Source organism: Drosophila navojoa, chromosome 3, assembly GCF_054131105.1.
Source record: "Drosophila navojoa isolate 15081-1374.11 chromosome 3, UAZ_NAV_1.0, whole genome shotgun sequence".
NCBI lineage: Eukaryota > Metazoa > Arthropoda > Insecta > Diptera > Drosophilidae > Drosophila > Drosophila navojoa.
The window spans coordinates 2,628,479-2,645,846 of record NC_142891.1 but is presented as its reverse complement, the minus strand read 5'-3'; the positions used below and the strand labels follow the sequence as shown (position 1 = coordinate 2,645,846).

The 17,368-nt window shown below is 40.7% G+C and overlaps 2 protein-coding genes across 4 annotated transcripts; both read right to left on the bottom strand.

Annotated features, from left to right (window-relative positions):
* Positions 1-994: 994 nt before the first annotated feature.
* Positions 995-12,072, bottom strand: LOC108649294 (kinesin-like protein GA13060). 2 transcript variants are annotated; one of them, XM_089257250.1, is made up of 7 exons: positions 11,879-12,072; positions 9,380-9,813; positions 7,740-8,034; positions 7,142-7,369; positions 6,296-6,898; positions 4,310-5,411; positions 995-4,206 (listed from the first exon to the last, which is right to left on the bottom strand). In XM_089257250.1, the coding sequence occupies exons 2-7, from the start codon at positions 9,752-9,754 to the stop codon at positions 3,420-3,422; spliced, it is 3,390 nt and encodes a 1,129-aa protein (XP_089113376.1). In that variant the 5' UTR covers positions 9,755-9,813; positions 11,879-12,072; the 3' UTR covers positions 995-3,419. The 2 variants fall into 2 exon arrangements, with proteins under 2 accessions (XP_089113376.1, XP_089113375.1); XM_089257249.1 differs by having other exon boundaries at positions 9,380-9,789; positions 11,865-11,996.
* Positions 12,073-13,333: 1,261 nt separating this feature from the next.
* TwdlE (TweedleE) lies at positions 13,334-17,111 on the bottom strand. 2 transcript variants are annotated; one of them, XM_089257935.1, is made up of 3 exons: positions 16,910-17,111; positions 16,097-16,317; positions 13,334-14,174 (listed from the first exon to the last, which is right to left on the bottom strand). In XM_089257935.1, exons 1-3 carry the CDS (start codon positions 16,955-16,957, stop codon positions 13,823-13,825), a joined length of 621 nt encoding a protein of 206 aa, XP_089114061.1. In that variant the 5' UTR covers positions 16,958-17,111; the 3' UTR covers positions 13,334-13,822. The 2 variants fall into 2 exon arrangements, with proteins under 2 accessions (XP_089114061.1, XP_030241586.1); XM_030385726.2 differs by having other exon boundaries at positions 16,940-17,109.
* Between the last annotated feature and the right edge of the window lie 257 nt (positions 17,112-17,368).

Here is a 17,368-nt window from a genome sequence, read left to right as displayed (position 1 = left end):
ATGTGAAGCGTTTGGACTATGGAAAGTCATAGTATATATATATTTGGTATTTAATTTTCTATAAATAATTCCACATTGCAGTTAAATGTTCATAACTAGAATAAGTTAAAATAGTAAGGGAAAAGTTTTTTTTTTCACATCTAGAAGATGTTAGAGTAGTAAAGAGCAGGAAGATTAAATAAATCTCATATATACTATCTCCACTTGAGGCAGCTTTACTCAATGCTTAAACATACTATAAAGATATTTTAAAAATATATCTAAAATAAAAAAAAAAAAAATAAATGAAATATATTATATAAATCAATTTAGGACTTCGTCTAACAAATTTCGTAAAAATAATATAGTTATACCTATAGCTAACTTACTTTAGAAAGAAAACCATGTGAAACCATTCTGTGCATTTTTAGTGTTTCAGCTACTATATTTATACAGTCGAGTCTGATAATTTGTACCACGCTAAATCAAAAATCGAGATAAATCGAAAAATATAATGGCTCCTTGAGAAAAAATCGTTGTCAATAATTTGAATTTCTAGTAGGTATGATTCCCTTGCCATTGCAAATTACAGGAACACGGCTGTATGTGGATGTCAAACAGTATAAGAGTTTAACATATTTGTTATATATACATCTATAGCGCACTCTCTAAACTTCCTAACTTTACCTTCATTTCTAGAGTATTTCCATGCTATAAAATGCCTTTCCCATTCAAAACTAGTTCGAAAGTCGTAAAATCCGTAATTCGTTTAAAACTTACCTCCAGAGTATTTGGCAGTTCGACTTGACGCAAAAACACGAACAAGGAATCGTAACTTTGCCAGCTTGTTTTATTGCTCAGACCCCCAACCCCTATTTACGTAGAGGGGGTGTCAGTAGAGCTTTGATATATATATATCTATCTATAAAATGTCAACAATTTTTTTTTTCGGCCAACTGTGACTCGATTCGAGTTCGCGTTACCCGCACCCCGCCCCGATAAAAATGCAATAAAACCAGATGTCGATTTGCTTTATATTATAAAAAATAATTAGTCTGTATTCAGCGTCGAAGTCGACGAATCATCATATATGATATTGTATATATAGTATATATGTAATATTCATCTTGTTTCATTAACAAGGGAGGAGGGGGTGTGAGGGGATTGTGGTAGTGGTATGTGTGTGGGTTGATTAAAGTATAGCCTTTTGGTTTTGTTTTTGGTTTTTGGTGATTACTACGCTTGGATAATTGGAATAATACGAAATATATAATAATGCAATACAATTAGTTGATGCTCGCTTTTGTTAATTAATTCAATAAGTTTATGATTTTTATTTATATGTTTTTTTGTCTTTTTTTTAAGTTTTTTTTTCTTATGGATGAATGCGACTAAAAAGGCAATGAAGGAATGTGATTCGATTCTCATATTTTGTTCTTAATGGAAATAAATTATGTGCGATGCGAAAAATTTAGCTATTCATGTGAAAAATTGTGTGTTGCATGCGTTGAGGCGTGCCCTATGCGATTTATAAATACATATATATATATAATATATATATATTTGTTTGCGTTTATGCATATTTACTTTATATTTAAATAGCTTCATAAAATTTGCATCTCATATATAATATCTCTGATAAATATATATATATATATACGATAATATATATATATAATTTTTTTTATTTTTATTTATTTTTTTTCTTGTTTGTTTTTTGTTTTTGTAACATAGTTGATTTAGGCAAAAATGGCAACAAAATTGTATGTTTAACATTTGTCTACTTGGTTGTTCTTCCTCTTCGTCTTCTCCGTCGTGTTTGTTGTTGTCCTTGTCTTACACAATTTGTTTTTAGTAGATGTATAACTTTAGCTAACTAACAATTAATTTAAACATTTTTGTTTTGTTTTTTTCATTTCGTTTTTCATTTCTTTTTGTTTTTTTGTAACTTATAATTGGCAATAAAGTGTTTGAATAAGCAAACATTTAACATTTAGCATACAATTTATCAATCTTCTTCTTCTTCGTCGACAAACGAAAATCATAAATAACTAAACAATAAATAGCTATGATATAATATATAATGTATATATATATATATATGATATATGTATATAAATGTATCTCTGCTTTTATTTTTTACTTGTAAAGTTGTAGTGATTGTGGCCTGATTAAGTACATATGTTTATATTATTTATATAGCAGCAGCAGGGGTAGTCAAGATATTGGAAAAACTCTTTTAGAATTGTAAGTGAATTTTCTGGCAAAAATGAATTTTCCGAGGTAATTTATCAAATGTAATAATTCCATGTATTAGAGACAACCAAGCAACCAGTTAAGGGTATTCATGTTGCTAAAAAAAAAAATAATAATACTGATAAATTTATCTTAGTTTCTCAAAAATATTCGTTACATATATAATATTGCTTTAAAAAATATTAAATGCAGTTCTGAAAAATTTGAGGAAAAAAAAACATAAATGAAACTTTAATAACAATTTTTTTAATTGTCATTAAATTGTTCGCAACTAATTATTGAGGGTAGTCTGTCTCTCAGACTAATTTTTGTTTATTTTTTTTAATCATAGCATTTTTAAAATATTATTGAACAATTAACTTGGCAAACTTTAATAATATTTTTATTTGTTGGCATATTATTATAATATCCACGCTTATTTTATTTAACTAAAATGTTCAATTAAAAACCCTGGGCATAAATAAAAAAATTACATTAAATTAATTAATATTAAATGTAAGCAAAAATTAAAAAAATAATAATAAATTATTATATATATATTCATTTGTATACCCAAGAGGAAAACAAAATAATAAAAAATAAAATAAACAACATATAAAAATATTACTGAAATAAAATAGGAGATGTACTACTCATGTCACTCTATATTAAATATGTTATCTTTTACTTTTTTTTTAACCTTTAGTCAACTCACGTCGTAAACTTTGATTAGAGTATTTTTCAACCTTTAATTTGTTCTTTAAATTTTCTCCCATTATCGTGACTACCCCTAATGCGTAATATTCTCATTATGCTAGCTGGCAACTTAAAATATTTAAAGCCCCGTTTGAACTTATGCGTGTATTAGTGAGTGTGTGTGTGTGTGTTAATGGCGCCTTTCTTTATAGCATAGGTATAATTAGGTAGTTGGGTTAGATTAGATTAGGTTTCGCTTGCTCCTCTTCGTCGTGTGCTTCGTCTTCTTCTTCCCGTTTCGTTTAAAATTGGTTTGTGGCAGCCGGCGCCAAGTAAAAGTTAATCAGTCGCTGGTTTTCCTTTGCTTCAATATATGTCTGGTTGATGTGTATGGGTATGTGTGTGTGTGTGTGTGTATGTGTGTGTGTGTGCGTGTGCTTACAAATTCTTTGGCCTTGTATCTCTCATATGCTTGAATTTCGTTTTTGGTGGGGATTCTCCGCTCGGAGTTAAAAGTCGCTGATCTCGCCCTCAGTCTCTGGATAGGTGCAGGAGAACGGATGGAGCAGCCAATTGCACAGACCCTTGTTGCCCTCCTGCCTTTGGCGTTTCTTGCCGTGCCGCTGATAATGGCCGCCCGGAACGGTGATGCGATGCCGTTGACTCTTCGACATGCCCGACGCGAAGCTGCTCTCGTCCGAGTCCCGCACCGTTGCCACACTGTGATAGCCGCTCTCCGCCCTGCGCGAGATGCCCGAGTGCTTGGAGGTGCGCGGCGTGGAGGAATCGTGGCCGCTGTCGTATGCCTCCGAGCTGGTATTGAGCGGCAGCAGCGGCAGCCGTGACTGCGCCGCCAGCGGCAGTATATTCGTAATCTCGTTCAGCTTATGCTGCGCATCCTCCAGCGAGCTGCGTCGCTCCTTCTCCTCCAGCTCGCTGATGTCGTCGTGCTGCGGCGCAAAGCGCTTCTCGCTCTTCGGCAGGCTGGGATCAGAGGCGCCGTCCGGCTGGCGCAGCAGCGCATAGTCGTCCATGCCCGCTATCTCCATGATGCCATTCAGGCTGGGCAGCGAGCCCTGGCTGGGGCTGTGCGAGGGCTGCTTGGGCGGACTCGGCGTCAGACGGTAGGCGGGCTCGCTGCAAACGCTGCTCTGGCCCACATTGAAGCGGAACGCGGGCTCACTGAACACGCTGCCCACCTCCGTGCGGTAGAGCGCCGACGCGGGCGTCACCTCGGCCATGGCCAGCTGCGAGGTGAAGATCTCGTGCAGGCGGGCCAGCTGATCGAACTGATGTCTGCAAGGAAGGAGTCAGGGCAGGGAAGGATCGGTTGAAGTTAATCGAAACTCCCGGGAAAGTGGGAATAAGGCAAAAAGTCCTTATCAATAAGTTTGCTCACCTGGCTCGTTCTCCGCACTCACTGAAGGACTCGCAGGCCATGTTGAAGCTGGACACGAAGGACAAATTGTCGCAGTGACTGAGCGCGGCCAAGGGATGCGTCTGCTCACGCTCTCTCTCCCTATCCCTGTCCCTCTCCCTCTCCCTCTCCCTATCGCGCTCCCTCTCTCTTTCACTGCGCGTCATGGTGCGAGCGATTTCCTCCTCCGTCACCTGCAGCCCACAGTCGATGCTGCGCTGCGACGGATGCTGTGAGGAGGCACGACTGACAGCCAGCTCCGAGTCGTGCCTGGAGAGCATGCGATGCAGACTGTCGTGGGAGATGTCCCGGGAGCCCAGAGGATCGTCGAGGAGCGGCAGCGCAGGCGGCACCTCCGACGGCCCGCTGTCCTGATCATCGCCATCGGGCTGGGCATCTGGACAGCTGCCCAGCAGCGGCAGGCTATCCAGGCACTGGGGCAGCTCCGGCAGGGCCTCTGGCTGGAACAGAGGTCGCTCCGGCAGGTCAAGTGACTTCTGCTTGAGCTGGGAGAGCTTCAGATGCAGCGCAGTGGGTGAACTGCTCGCCGAGACGCTGGCCGCACCCTGGAAGACTTGCGAGGTCTGATTCTCCACCCACTGTCTGATCATAGTCTTTTTGTGCGCATCCATAAAGCCGTAGCCCTGCGTCGGGGCAGCCGTTGGCAGATTGCCCGCGGTCAGGGAGCGGCTCGACTGCGACTTGGGTCCATCGACCCACGTCTCGCACTGCTTCACGTGGTTCACCTCGCGCATCAGGTGCCGTGCCTCGGCCACCTTGGCCCGCGAGACGCGTGGCCCGTCGATCCACTGCTCCTCGGTGATCTGTCGCATGCCCGCCTCCAGCTGCTCCAGCGCCGCGCCTGGCGTCGAGCCGTGCGGACGACGCAGCGGCGAGCCCTTGGGCGTTGGCATATTCGAGGCCTTGGAGCACATGTGCCTAGGAATGGGTGAGCCGGGCGCTGACGGCAGCAGCTCCTGAGCCAGCGCGCTGTGCTGTGGCAGCATCGCGGAGGCGGCAACCGTAGCGGCATTGTGGCGCTTCAAGCTGCCTGTGGAACTCACAGAGGACTGCAGCTTCTTGGCTGTGGAGTGAAGGGAAGGAGGGTGGGAAAGCAGAAGAAGTGGTTGAATGAGAGTTATTTGTTAAGAGATTAACTTGAATGTAGTTTGGGACAATTTAACGAGCTGGGACTGGATACTTAACGTAGGATTAACTCTATTAGCTCAATATCTAAAGTCTAACAGTTATGCTAGTTCCTGAATCTATTCTAAGTAGGGTCCATTGAAGAATAAGAAATTTGTTCAGATGAACTATAATAGACTAGAGATTGAGGCCCACTAGCTAATAAACCTAAACCTAAACTAGCTAGGAACAAGGATCCACCCTAGCTAGGAACAGGAATCCACACTTGATCATAAATTAAACATCAACAAGGAACTTTCTAAGACTACTTTCCCATTATTACTTAGGATCATTGAGGATTATTAAAGTCTCGCCAAAATCCAACTCTATACAAATGAGATAATTGAATAAATACTTAGATGAAAACAGGTCTCAACGGTTCCCCCTCTACAAGACCCCGTTTAAGCTTCAATTAATTCGAAATATTTGTCGCTATTTTGATTGCATATCATGCCACATTTACTGCTAATGTAAATCTCTCAAGTGTCAACTTGTATTCGTAAGCCCAAGGTGTTCATCCCTCGCATAGCGTCGACTCATCAAAGACCAACTGCCAGCTGTCGCTCTTTTAGCCAGTCCTGGAGCTGTTTCACTGCTGATAAGTGACATTAGATCCGAGCTGAATCTGTCAGAGTAATATTGTTGACTATCTCTGGGGCATAAATCTAATGACTCGAGGAATTTCAATTAAAATCTCATAAGCAAAGCCTGTTAATGCCTGGATCTGGAACTAATGAACGAGGGGTTGACGCCAGTTGGGGGGCTGACAGCATTAACACTTACCCTTCTCCACGGCGGCCTTCTTCATCAGTGGACTGGCGCAGTTTGATTTGAGTTGTGGCGCCGTTGGCTTCTCTGCGCCGCCCTTCAAGGCCTTGCCGAGCAGGGCGCGATTATCCGTGGTGCCGTTGAGCGAGGGCAGATAGACGGGCGGATGCTCGCCGTCGGTGGCATCGTCATGGGGTCCCATATAGATGACAGTGTCCGCTGAGATCTCCGAGCTGGAGGGATCGGCGCCCGACCCAGCCGAGGAGCCCGCACCGCCCGAGTTCAGGCCCTGGGCGAGCCCCACAGCCAGAGGCATGGGCACCCGGTGTTTGCGACGACGCAAGCGATGAATACGCGAGGCAATCTGAATGGTGGCCAAGGCATCCTGATACGAGTGCGCCGACTGCAGGACATGTGCGACAATTGCCACATGGCAGGTAATGGGGGCCAGGCAGTCCTTTAGCAGCGGCGTCAACGGGTGGTCCTTGTGAGGCGGATGCCTCTGTCCGCTCAATATGGCCAGCAAAATGTTGCCAATGCCCGAAAGTGGAAGACCACCGCTGCGATTGGCACAGCCGCCCAAGTCGATGATATGTAAACGGCTACGGCCGCCAGCAACTGTAACAATGGAGAGAACGAGAGAGAGAGAGAGAGAGGGAGAGAGTGAGATATGTAGTGGTTGGGGTGGGTGAGAAATGCGACACTTTAATGGTCTGGCTGTCTAGTGAAACATTTAGCGGGCCACTTGAGTGTGGCAACAACAATGTCTACAGCTTGGGGGAAGGCAGCAGCATATGGAGTGGGGTTAGCTGGGTGGTTGGGCGACTGAAGTGGTTGAGTTGTAGTAGTAATAGGACTTACCACCGCCCTTGCGGGACAGGCTGTACTGGTAGACGTGCAGCGTAAAGATGAGTGCGGACTCCAACGTCGCTGTTGAACTGCTGGAATTGCCCGTTCCGGAACTTTTTAAACGTCCGGCCAATGCGGAGTCAAGAAATAGCGCTGCACGCTCCGCGGTGGGTGCACGTAGTTCCGTCGGGCCGCCAAGGAAGTCGTCACGCAAATAAATCCCCGGGGAGTCGTCAGATTCTGTGTGGGATTCGTGTTCGTGTGGAGTGAATGAAAAGAGCATTAGCTTTTATGTTCATATAAATGCCACTCGACTGTAGTTAGCATTCATTGGAGTCGAAGCGAGCTGTGAGGGGGGGGGAGCTGTGGGCGCGGTGGGGGCTGTGGGGTTGCTCGTTACAGCCTCACAGGTTAACTTTATTCAAATTGGGGACCTAACCCCCGCAACCCGCTAACCCTCAGCCCTCACTGCTACAACATTATCATCAGCTGGCCCAGGGGCAACATTATGAGCGCCCACGCCCACAAGCACGCCCTCCTCTTTATAGCCCAACTTCTGCTAACAGGTGGCGGCCCTTTGTACTTTCTCTCTTTGCTTTGCCTCGCTTACCAGCCGCATGTGAGATGAGCAAATCCGTGGAGAGAGCGTCCGGCTTGGTCGCATTGATGCCCACCGCACTGACCCGCACAGAGAACCGGGCGCCGCTCTTCTGTCGACGCTCCTGAATTCCTTTATACAGCCAGGCAATGGCACAGGGCGCTGCGCCCAAAGCACCAGCTCCCAGGTCGCCGAGCACCGTTTGCGTTTGCCCCGTGCCCGGATAGCCCATGGCCAGCAGACAACCATCCGAGCCCTCCAGCACGGCGGGTATTACCTCGCTTAAGGCCGCCGCACAAACATCCGACTGCAAAGTATAGTGAGAGAGAGAGAGAGAGAGGGATGAGGGGATTATAAATATGATGAAAGAATATTCCGTTGGGTATGCTTTATTTTATATCCGGTAAAACTTCAGAAGACCTAACCAAAGAAATTGTAATAACAAACGGAAGCCAAGGTATGTTAAATCATTTGGCATGGGAATGAAAAAGAAAGGTAAACTAAGCCTGTCGAAACATGAAAAACATTCATTATATTTTCAAAAAAGTTATCTTACATTGGATATGTGTGATTAAGTGAGAAATAGTAGGAATTAGGTAGAAGCATAAAACATATATATTTTATACTTATACTAATTTCTATTTCTAAGTAGCAAAACTTTTTTATAGATGGTAATATAACGGCAAGATATAATTGGTAATTGATTCCCAAAAACGTAGTTATAGGAAAATAATATATCTATCTAATATAATATTCAACCATCCCATTCCCCCTCATACATTTTTGAGAGTCCTTTAATTTTCCTAACTTCTCTAAAACAACTTTTTTTTAAACAAATATTCCTAGCTCGCTTTCATTTTCATACAATTTATACAATGCCTAAGTCTTGGGATTTATCAAGAACTATATCATTCGATGCTTTCCTTTTTATTTACACTTTAGGAATTTGTCTCATACCTTATGTTATTTATAATATTTGTTACTTCACAATTCCAAAATGAATCTCTAATATTATTCCACCTATACTATTTTAAATTTTCCCTTTCGATTTCTCTATTTATATCCAACGCCTACTTTCCTGGCTTATCCATCGCATATTCTCGTCCTCTGAACTCTTGGGAGATTCATGTCTTGCTTTATATTTTCTCTAATTACCCTCAATTTTTTGTTGACTTTTTGTTTCTTTTACGTTATGCTTATTTTTTGCACCGATTTCCAAGACTTTTTCAAGTTTTTACATATTGCATTTAACAATCGTTTCTTCTTTTCTAACACAAAAACAATCTCGAACAGGAACTGGCACTCTAGAATTCTCTAAGACTCTAGAACTCTCTTATATTTCTCATTTATTTGTATACTTGTCCCTTTAACAATAACTATTCTATCTATCTATTTATCTATCTATATATCTATCCATCTATCTATCTAACTATCCAACTGTCTATCTATCTATCTATCAATCTATCTTTCTATCTATTTTTCTATCTATCTATCTATCTATCTATCTATCTATCTAACTATCCAACTGTCTATTTATCTATTCAACTGTCTATCTATCTATCAATCTATCTTTCTATCTATCCATCTATCTATCTATCTATCAATCAATCAATCTATCTATCTATTCCATTTATTCTGCAACGTCCACTCACCTGTTTATCCTCTGCTGTGAATAGATTATCGAAGGCAAACATTTTAGGTGCCGCAACCATGGGCGCTCGCTCCTGGGCCTGCGGTGCCGAGACGGTCTTGGGATCCGTTAGTGTCACCTGTCGCTTCTTCTTGTCGAGCGCCATAAAGCAGCCAGACTCAAGGCAGCCGCTGCTGTCGGCGCTGCTGTCCGCTTTGTCGGCGACGCGCAACATGACTTTGACTTTGCCAACGCCATAGCATTCCCGACTCGAGAGACGGCGTTGCAGAGCCGGCGGCATCGCTGGCGGTGCACGTTGGAGTGCACCACAGAAGCCGCCGTTGCGCGGCGTTTGGCTGGTGCTCATTGCTCCACGGCCACAAAACTCCGTTTCCATACTCTTAATGTCCGTGTGAATGTGTGTGTGTGTGTGTGTCTTACTAGTAGGAAGCACTTCTGCACAGGCCAGACATGGGGCAGGAAAGAATGCATGAAGAAGAAGAAGAAGAAGAAGAAGAGGTACATGTAGCAACCACTAGTTAATAAGGATCCAACAGTGTGCTGTAAAAGTTTTGCCAAGAATTTCTCCTTTCGCAACATTGTGTGCAGATTTTATGTGTAATGTCATAAATTGTGATTTCTGCCAAGAAGGGACAACTGTGACTTAGGACGAGGTCCTGCCGTCCTATGGTAATGGCCATAACACTTTCGCTTTATGGTTATGGGGCATCTGTTTATTGGGCATATGCTTCACAGACAACTCAACTCAACTCGACTCAATCTCTCTCTCTTTCCCACTCTCAGGATTCACTGAGTTTTGTTTTTTTTTTTTCTTGAGGGTTTGGGTGTTTTTATTCACTTGTAGCATCGTCCAAGCATAGATGTATATATATATATTTTATCTATTTGCGGTACTTTGGTTTTTATTTCACTCAAATTTCTCTAGCAGAAAGCAGTTTTCAGTAAGGACTCTTTTGTTTATTTTATGTTTATTTACAATTATATCAGTTATTCGTGCAGCAAGTGCTCGTCTTATATTTGACTCTTAAGTTTATGTTCTGGGCGCTCGTAATTTTACCAAAAAGTGAAGAGCTTCTATTTTGTTGTAGGCCTCCGGTTGCTTAGACCCAAGATTGTTGCTGTTTTTTTATTACAAGTAATATTTTTTATTAGGTTACTATTTTTGCATTTTTTATTCATTTGAGGCTTAGTTTATAAAATTCACTTAGGCTCGGTCTATAAGGGTTTATGTTTACCACTTTTTAGGTAACTTTTTGGTAGGCAGTTTATTTCACTATAAGGAAGTATTTTTGGGATTATTATTATTGTTTATAATACCTTTTATTATTATATTATATCTTTAATAATTGCTATTAACTGTTGTTCGAATATATTTAAATTGATTTTTTGTATCATTTTTTGTGTTATTATTTAAGTTTGTTGTAAGAATTTTTTTTAAATATTTACCTTTAGAATGTCTTTAATTTTTTATAATTTTAGTTAATTTAATTGTATAATTTTAGTTAACTCTTAAGACTTTAATCATTTTTCGTCAAGAATATAGTATTTGAATTTTTAAATATTTTTAAATAGGTAAGTTTTTAATTTGATTTTTTTGTTTTGAGTTTATTTTAGTTAAACTTATTTTTGAAAATTATGATAGATAATGTTTTTACTATTTTGTATATATAATGTAGAAAGTTTTTAAAACAAACTTTAAGTCAAAAACTCTAAACGTAGAACTCTTGACATTCTATACTTATGTTGGCTAAGGGAACACAGATAAAGTTTCAGGACTATGTTTATTCAAATTTATTCAAATAAGAATTCCTTGAACCATTCCGAATTTCGTTGAAAAGTTTGCAATTCAGTTTTCGATCAAGTCCCCCCAGTGCATTGATATCTTTATGTACATATGTATGTATATATTCTTTGTTATAAATTGAGGAGCTCAACTTTAAGCATTGCAGACGCTCGCCTTTGGGGTTCTAGGGGAGCACCTTCATTAACATGATGATGCGAATTCAAATAAGGAACGTGACATTTTTTGCAACATCTTTTCATTAATATTGTTCCTTTTCTTCCTTTTGCTGTTGCTTTTTTGCTGCTTTCTTTCTTATTTTGATGGCACGTTTCTATTGTGAATGACTGGCAACTCGAACGTCAACGTTGACGTTGACGTTGACGTTGACGCCGACGTTTGGCTCAACTTCATTTTTCAGATGTCGCGCACCTGCGACAGCGAACTTCTTAGAGGCGTTCCACCTTTTGAGCTTTTGGCTTTTCACACAAATCGATTGGCAATGCCTTCTAATTGTACGCAACAACAACAACAACAACAACAACAGCCCAGTGGAGTAGTGCGAGAGGGTGAGGAGAGAGGGGGTATATAGAATGCCATGGCATTGTATGGACAACAATATTAGCACAACACCAAGCACACGCACACACACACACACACACAGCGACAGCCACACACATCTAGTGCCCATACACACATACACAAGGAGCGTGCACAAACCCTTTTTTTATGACTGGCAATTTCTGGTTGTTGATTTCATCTTTGGCTGCAACGCTTTGGCTTCTTCGATTTTGATATACATGATTTATTTTAGCTACGATTCTTTAGCTGCTCCGGCTCTAACGAAAAAAACACATTTTCATTTTACGAACACATACACACGCACACAACTCGCGACGCGAACGCCCGCCGCGTTCCGTTTGCGTTGGCATTACAATCGCAACTAACACAGGACGGCGCTACCAAATGCTTGGCAAGTGCTCTGCTCTGCTCTGGCCGCTCTTTATGCCAACCGCCTCACGCGACGCTTGCGCGACAGTAGAAGAGAGAGCGCTGTCTAACTGCTGGCAGCTGGCAATGCTGTACACCTTTGTGTGGGGGTTGTACGACTTTCGCTTTTGACTAAGAGAGTGGCTGGCGCGCTCTCTTGAGCAAGTGCCGTTAGCAGGCAGGCAGGCAGCCAGCCAGGCAGCCTGCTAGGCAGGCGGCAGTCACAGGTAAACAAAATCAGCGAGGCTTCAAACAAAAGGAACAACGCAAATGATGTTTATATTGTAAAAAAAAAAGTTACACACACACACTCATACACATTTAAGGAAAAACAACAAAAGAGGAGCAAAAAGCACGCACACAGACACTCACGCTGATAGTTGAGGAGCTGAAGCGTCACTTAAGTGTTTGCAGTAGGCGAGGGCTTGGGTGAGGGGGTGGCGAGGAAGGGGAGGGGCCGAGTCAGGCAGCCCAAAATGCAAACGATGTGTTTTAAGTTCGCTTACATTTGACAGGCCGAGTAGATGCCGTTGAGTGAGTGTATGTATGTGTATGTGTGTGTGTGTGTATTTAAAAGCATCTATGGCGGGGATTTGGATGGACTTTGAACAGGATACATGTGCATGGGCACATAGAAGGGGCACAACAGTTTGAAAGCAGTTGAAAGTGTCCTGATAATGTCTCAATTAAAATTGCAAAGCTGAAGTGAGCTCTCAACTATGTATGTGAGGTAAATGTTTGCCGTTAGAGTGGCAGTAAAAATAACTGAGAATGAAAGAAATTGCATTTAAATTTAATGCCTAACTAAGGCGAATTAAAGTATAATGATCCTTTGATTTTGGGTATAGTCTGGAGGCGCTTAGCTGGATGTTGGAAAAACTATTATATATTTTGGTTTGCGTTGCTAACTGTTGGCAGTGCTGTGCTTGACGATTCCGTTATTATTTGCATTGTATGGCAACGCTGTTATGCGGCCACAGTTAAAAATTCAAAATATTGTAATATTGTAGCTCGAAAATGTTTTTAAATTCTGATTAATTCGATTTTAATATTCTTCTTAAATTTATTAAGTGCTATTAATACGAAACATCTTTTAGTGAAAAACTTCATTGTGTATCAGATAGTAAGTTCAAATAACTTTTATTTTTCTTGATCCATTGTTTTTATACATATACAATAATAATGTTTTGAGTATCATTCATTTATTATTTTTTTTGTAGCTTTTTCATTGCCTTCTTCGTTCGCGTTCAACAACAACAATTTACTGAAATATTCGTAGTTAATATTTGCCTAGTTGAAATGCATATCAAGTATATAGATATATATATGGTCTATATATATATGTATAACTGATAATCGTATGTATAACGCATGTGCTTAAAGAACTAAATACTTAAGATTAGGCAAAAACAATTTGAAACAAACAGCCTATGCGGAGAATGTTTAGAGGTAAAAAATTACATAAGAAACAACAATAATAATGATAGGGATCGGGGCATATTCTATACATATATAAAATGATAATTCGTAAATTTTGTCACACGTCAAAATGATTTTTTTTTTTTTTTGTTCTTTTTTTCGTTATGAATAAAAAAATGAGTAAAAAATCAGTAAAGTTTAACTCGAAGTGGAGAGGGGGAGGATGGGTGGCCAGAGATGGCAGAGTTGGTTCGTTTAATGGGAAGGTGCTCCATAGGAGCTGCTGGGCGCCGATGGGGCTGGTGGGCCAGCGGGTGCACCATATTCCGAGGGTGGTGCAATGGCATTCGGGTAGGGTCCAGTCTCCTCCTTTTGGGTCTTGTAGCGAATGAAGTAGACTTCGGGCTTGCTGGGCTGTGTTGGCGCCGGTGTTGGAATAACAATATCTGGCTGCTCCTCTGGCTTCTTGACTAGCACATAGACCAAAGTCTTCTCCTCGTTCTGTGGGAACTGTGGAATGATTGGAGCAGTTGGTGCTGGTGGTGATGGTGCCTTGATGAACACAATCTTGTAGTGCTTCTGTGGTGGTGGCACATACACAGGTTTCCTATGGGAAAAAGCGCATGAAGTCAAGGAAAGGTTTCAGGGAAATGCGTGCAAAGTATGCTCATGATCTGTATACCACTAGCTCTTGTATAAGCTCTTATATAAACTCACATACACATATAATAATTTCATGCTCTCTTCTTCAGCTCTCCCTTTGCATATGCAATAGTAATAAACGAGCTTAGGAACTGTGACAATTTGCCACCCACTGGCAATTGGACTCTTATATAAACTCTGATATTCACACTCTTTAAGCTCTCTCTCTCTCTCTCTCTCTTCCTCTCTTTGACTGCCTATGTGTATGCAGTAATAACAAGCTAGCTCACTGTCTCATTATCAGCTCAGCTGAAGACTTATATCAACACTTATACGCCTACTCTTATACACACTCTATGGTAATTGCACTCACTCTCCTTTTCGTATGCAATAATTAGTTGCCAAAAAGAAAAGAAGAAGAAGAAGAAAACTGTCACAATTTGCAGCCCACTAGAAATTCAACTCTTATATAAACTATTATATGCAGTCTTCTATATTAACGCTATGGTAATTGCACTCTCTCTCTCTCTCTCTTTCCAGTTCCCTTTCCGTATGGAATAATTAGCTACGTAAAGTTAAAAATATATATGTAGCTTAGGTAACATCTTAGTCACGCTTTAGTTGTCTTCAGCACCATATCTTTTTCCAGCTGGCAATTAACATTGCTTTCTGACTGCAGTGACAAAAAGTGAAAGAGAGCGAGATGGAGAGAGTGAGAGGTAGATAGATAAGCTCAGCTTAAATTGTTGCCCATTTGAGGAGTTCCTCGATTAAGTAAGCTTTCAGCACAGATGCAAAAAAAGTCTTGTTGCTTGTCCCTTCACAAAAATGATAATGCAAAAAAAAAAGAGACAAAAACAAAAACTAAACAGTTATGTAGCCCTGAGCTGGATTAGATGATTAACGCTCATAGTTTTTCGCAACAGTTGTCTCGCAGCTGCCGCGTCAGATATTAAACAAAGTACTCAAGCACTCATAGAGTCCATGAATTGTGGGAGAATTTTCATAATTGTGGGGCATTACCCAGATACCTCATATTGTACATGGATAGTCATATCTGGAGCTACACACGACAATTCATTTTGCAATTAGTTGTAATGGGACATCAGACAAACAAACCAGATGGTTCGTAAGCTCCCTTAATGTGGGAATATATATCTCTCGCTGCAATCAGCTGGCAAATTATGTTTGCACAATTTGGACCAAGAAAAAAGAAACTGTTGTAAACATAATTTGATTGAAGATATGCCTAAACATGGTTCAAAGTGGAGTTAAACAAGAGATCTCGAGGAGTACATTATCAAGATACTTAAATGAATGAAAGTTGAGTAACTGCAAATAGTTAGAGAGTTTAATGTAAGGGGAAAATATTTAAATGTTTTCCAAAATGTAGAGTCAAGAGTTATTTGTATACCAAAGTTCTTCAATTACAACTTAACTTAGGTAAATTGCCAAAGGATAGTTTCGTCTGGAGTTTGTGGTAATTTATTATTATGGAGATAAATATCAGAGGATTTAATTAATATTTTAAAAATATTGAAAATAATATTTAAATACCTTTAAAACTATTTAAATGTGCATAGAAGATGTAAAATTGATTATCTAGCCTATTTCTGGAATATTTATTCCTCTGCTTTAATTTAGGCTCTACTCAGCGATTTTTAGTGAAAGTTCTCTTTCATAGTTATAATACATTTGTGAATGTGTGATATAATACATTTGTACTGTTTTTGTGGAAAAGAATCAGTTCCTTAGAAGGAACCTAGTTTCGTTTATATATTTTTGTGGTACTCTGATACATATCAGAAACTTATCCATCTGAACTCAAATATTTATATTTTTTGCTTAGCCTAATTTAAGCTTTAGAAACATATCGCTTCGACTCACCTGGGGGCCTGGTACTCTGGCTCTGGTGGCGGCACATGAACGTAGACATGCTTGTGCACCACTGGCGGCTGCTGTGGTGGTCCATATTGTGGTGCAGGTGCGCCGTAGCCGCCGCTGGGTCCGCTCGGCTGATAGCTGCTCGACGGTGGGGCGCTGTACGTATCACGCGGTGGCTCTGGACGAGCAGCGACCAGCGCAACGCCGGCCAAGACAATCGCTAACTAAGAAGCAGAAAAAATTTTATAAGCAACAGTTAAGTATGTACTCTAGTCGGCATTAGCCGACTAAGAAATGCCCGAACTGCTCTGACCTTAATTGAGGATCTATGACAGGTTAAGCTTTGACTATTTTTTAAATTTTATGGAGGGAAGCTATCCAGAAATTGTGCTAGTTCTGTATATTGATATCTAAGCCTTAAGGCTATTTTTTAAAATTGTATCCAGGAATTTAAAAAAAAAATATTCTAGGTATATATAATGATACCAAAATTTGATAGCTCTATTTTTACTGGTTTCCAAGTAAGGCTTGAAAAAGCCTGTTAAAAATATTATTATTATTATAAAACTGAGCGCAAATATTAAAGAAAAATGAATATAGCGTGCTAAGTTCGATATTCAAGAGTATATATTCGAAATTACAAGTCTCTAGCTTTGGTAGTCACAGAGATCAGACAAATAGACGAATATGCGAACATGGATAGATCGTTTTAGCTCTTCGTCCTGAACGAGTTTCTGTATACTGTATGGGCTGGACACCTTTTACCCTTCCAAACTCAATTTCAATAGGGTATATCACACACACACACACACACACACACAAATAGCTGGATCCACTTGAACATACCACAAAACTGGACTGCATAATGCTTGTAAAAACTGAACGATTCAAGTTTCGGTTAAAATCCGTTACAATTATGAATTTATTTGTTGATAGAGAGAGAGAGAAACTTGGTTTGATTCGCTGGAGCTGGTGCGACGCGGAATCTCTTACACTGACTGCATGCCACAACGATTGTTGCAGTTGCTTTTATAGTGCCGCTCATTGGCGAGAAATAAAAATTAAGTAAAAATTCAGCAGAAGTTGACGGCGACGCGAGCAGCGACGCCAGCTGCGGCAGCGGTCGCACCAGTTGGCAAAGAGCGCATAACCATGAAGAAATTGAAATGTATAAAACGGCGGTAATAACAGCAACAACAACAACAAGTACCACAAGAGCAACAGCAGCAGCAACAGCAGCAGCCAACAAAACAAAAAACAAACAAAAGCAAAGAG

Excerpts from the sequence above, each read along its gene's own strand:
- LOC108649294 (XM_089257250.1), bottom strand. The coding sequence starts at position 9,754 with ATGGAAACGGAGTTTTGTGGCCGTGGAGCAATGAGCACCAGCCAAACG. Across the intron at positions 8,035-9,379 it reads TCACAGCAGAGGATAAACAG|TCGGATGTTTGTGCGGCGGC; the intron begins GTGAGTGGACGT and ends TATACTTTGCAG. Across the intron at positions 7,370-7,739 it reads GCTCATCTCACATGCGGCTG|AATCTGACGACTCCCCGGGG; the intron begins GTAAGCGAGGCA and ends AATCCCACACAG.
- TwdlE (XM_089257935.1), bottom strand. The coding sequence starts at position 16,957 with ATGCAGTCCAGTTTTGTGGTATGTTCAAGTGGATCCAGCTATTTGTGT. Across the intron at positions 16,318-16,909 it reads GTGGATCCAGCTATTTGTGT|TTAGCGATTGTCTTGGCCGG; the intron begins GTGTGTGTGTGT and ends TCTGCTTCTTAG. Across the intron at positions 14,175-16,096 it reads CCAGAGTACCAGGCCCCCAG|GAAACCTGTGTATGTGCCAC; the intron begins GTGAGTCGAAGC and ends TTTTTCCCATAG.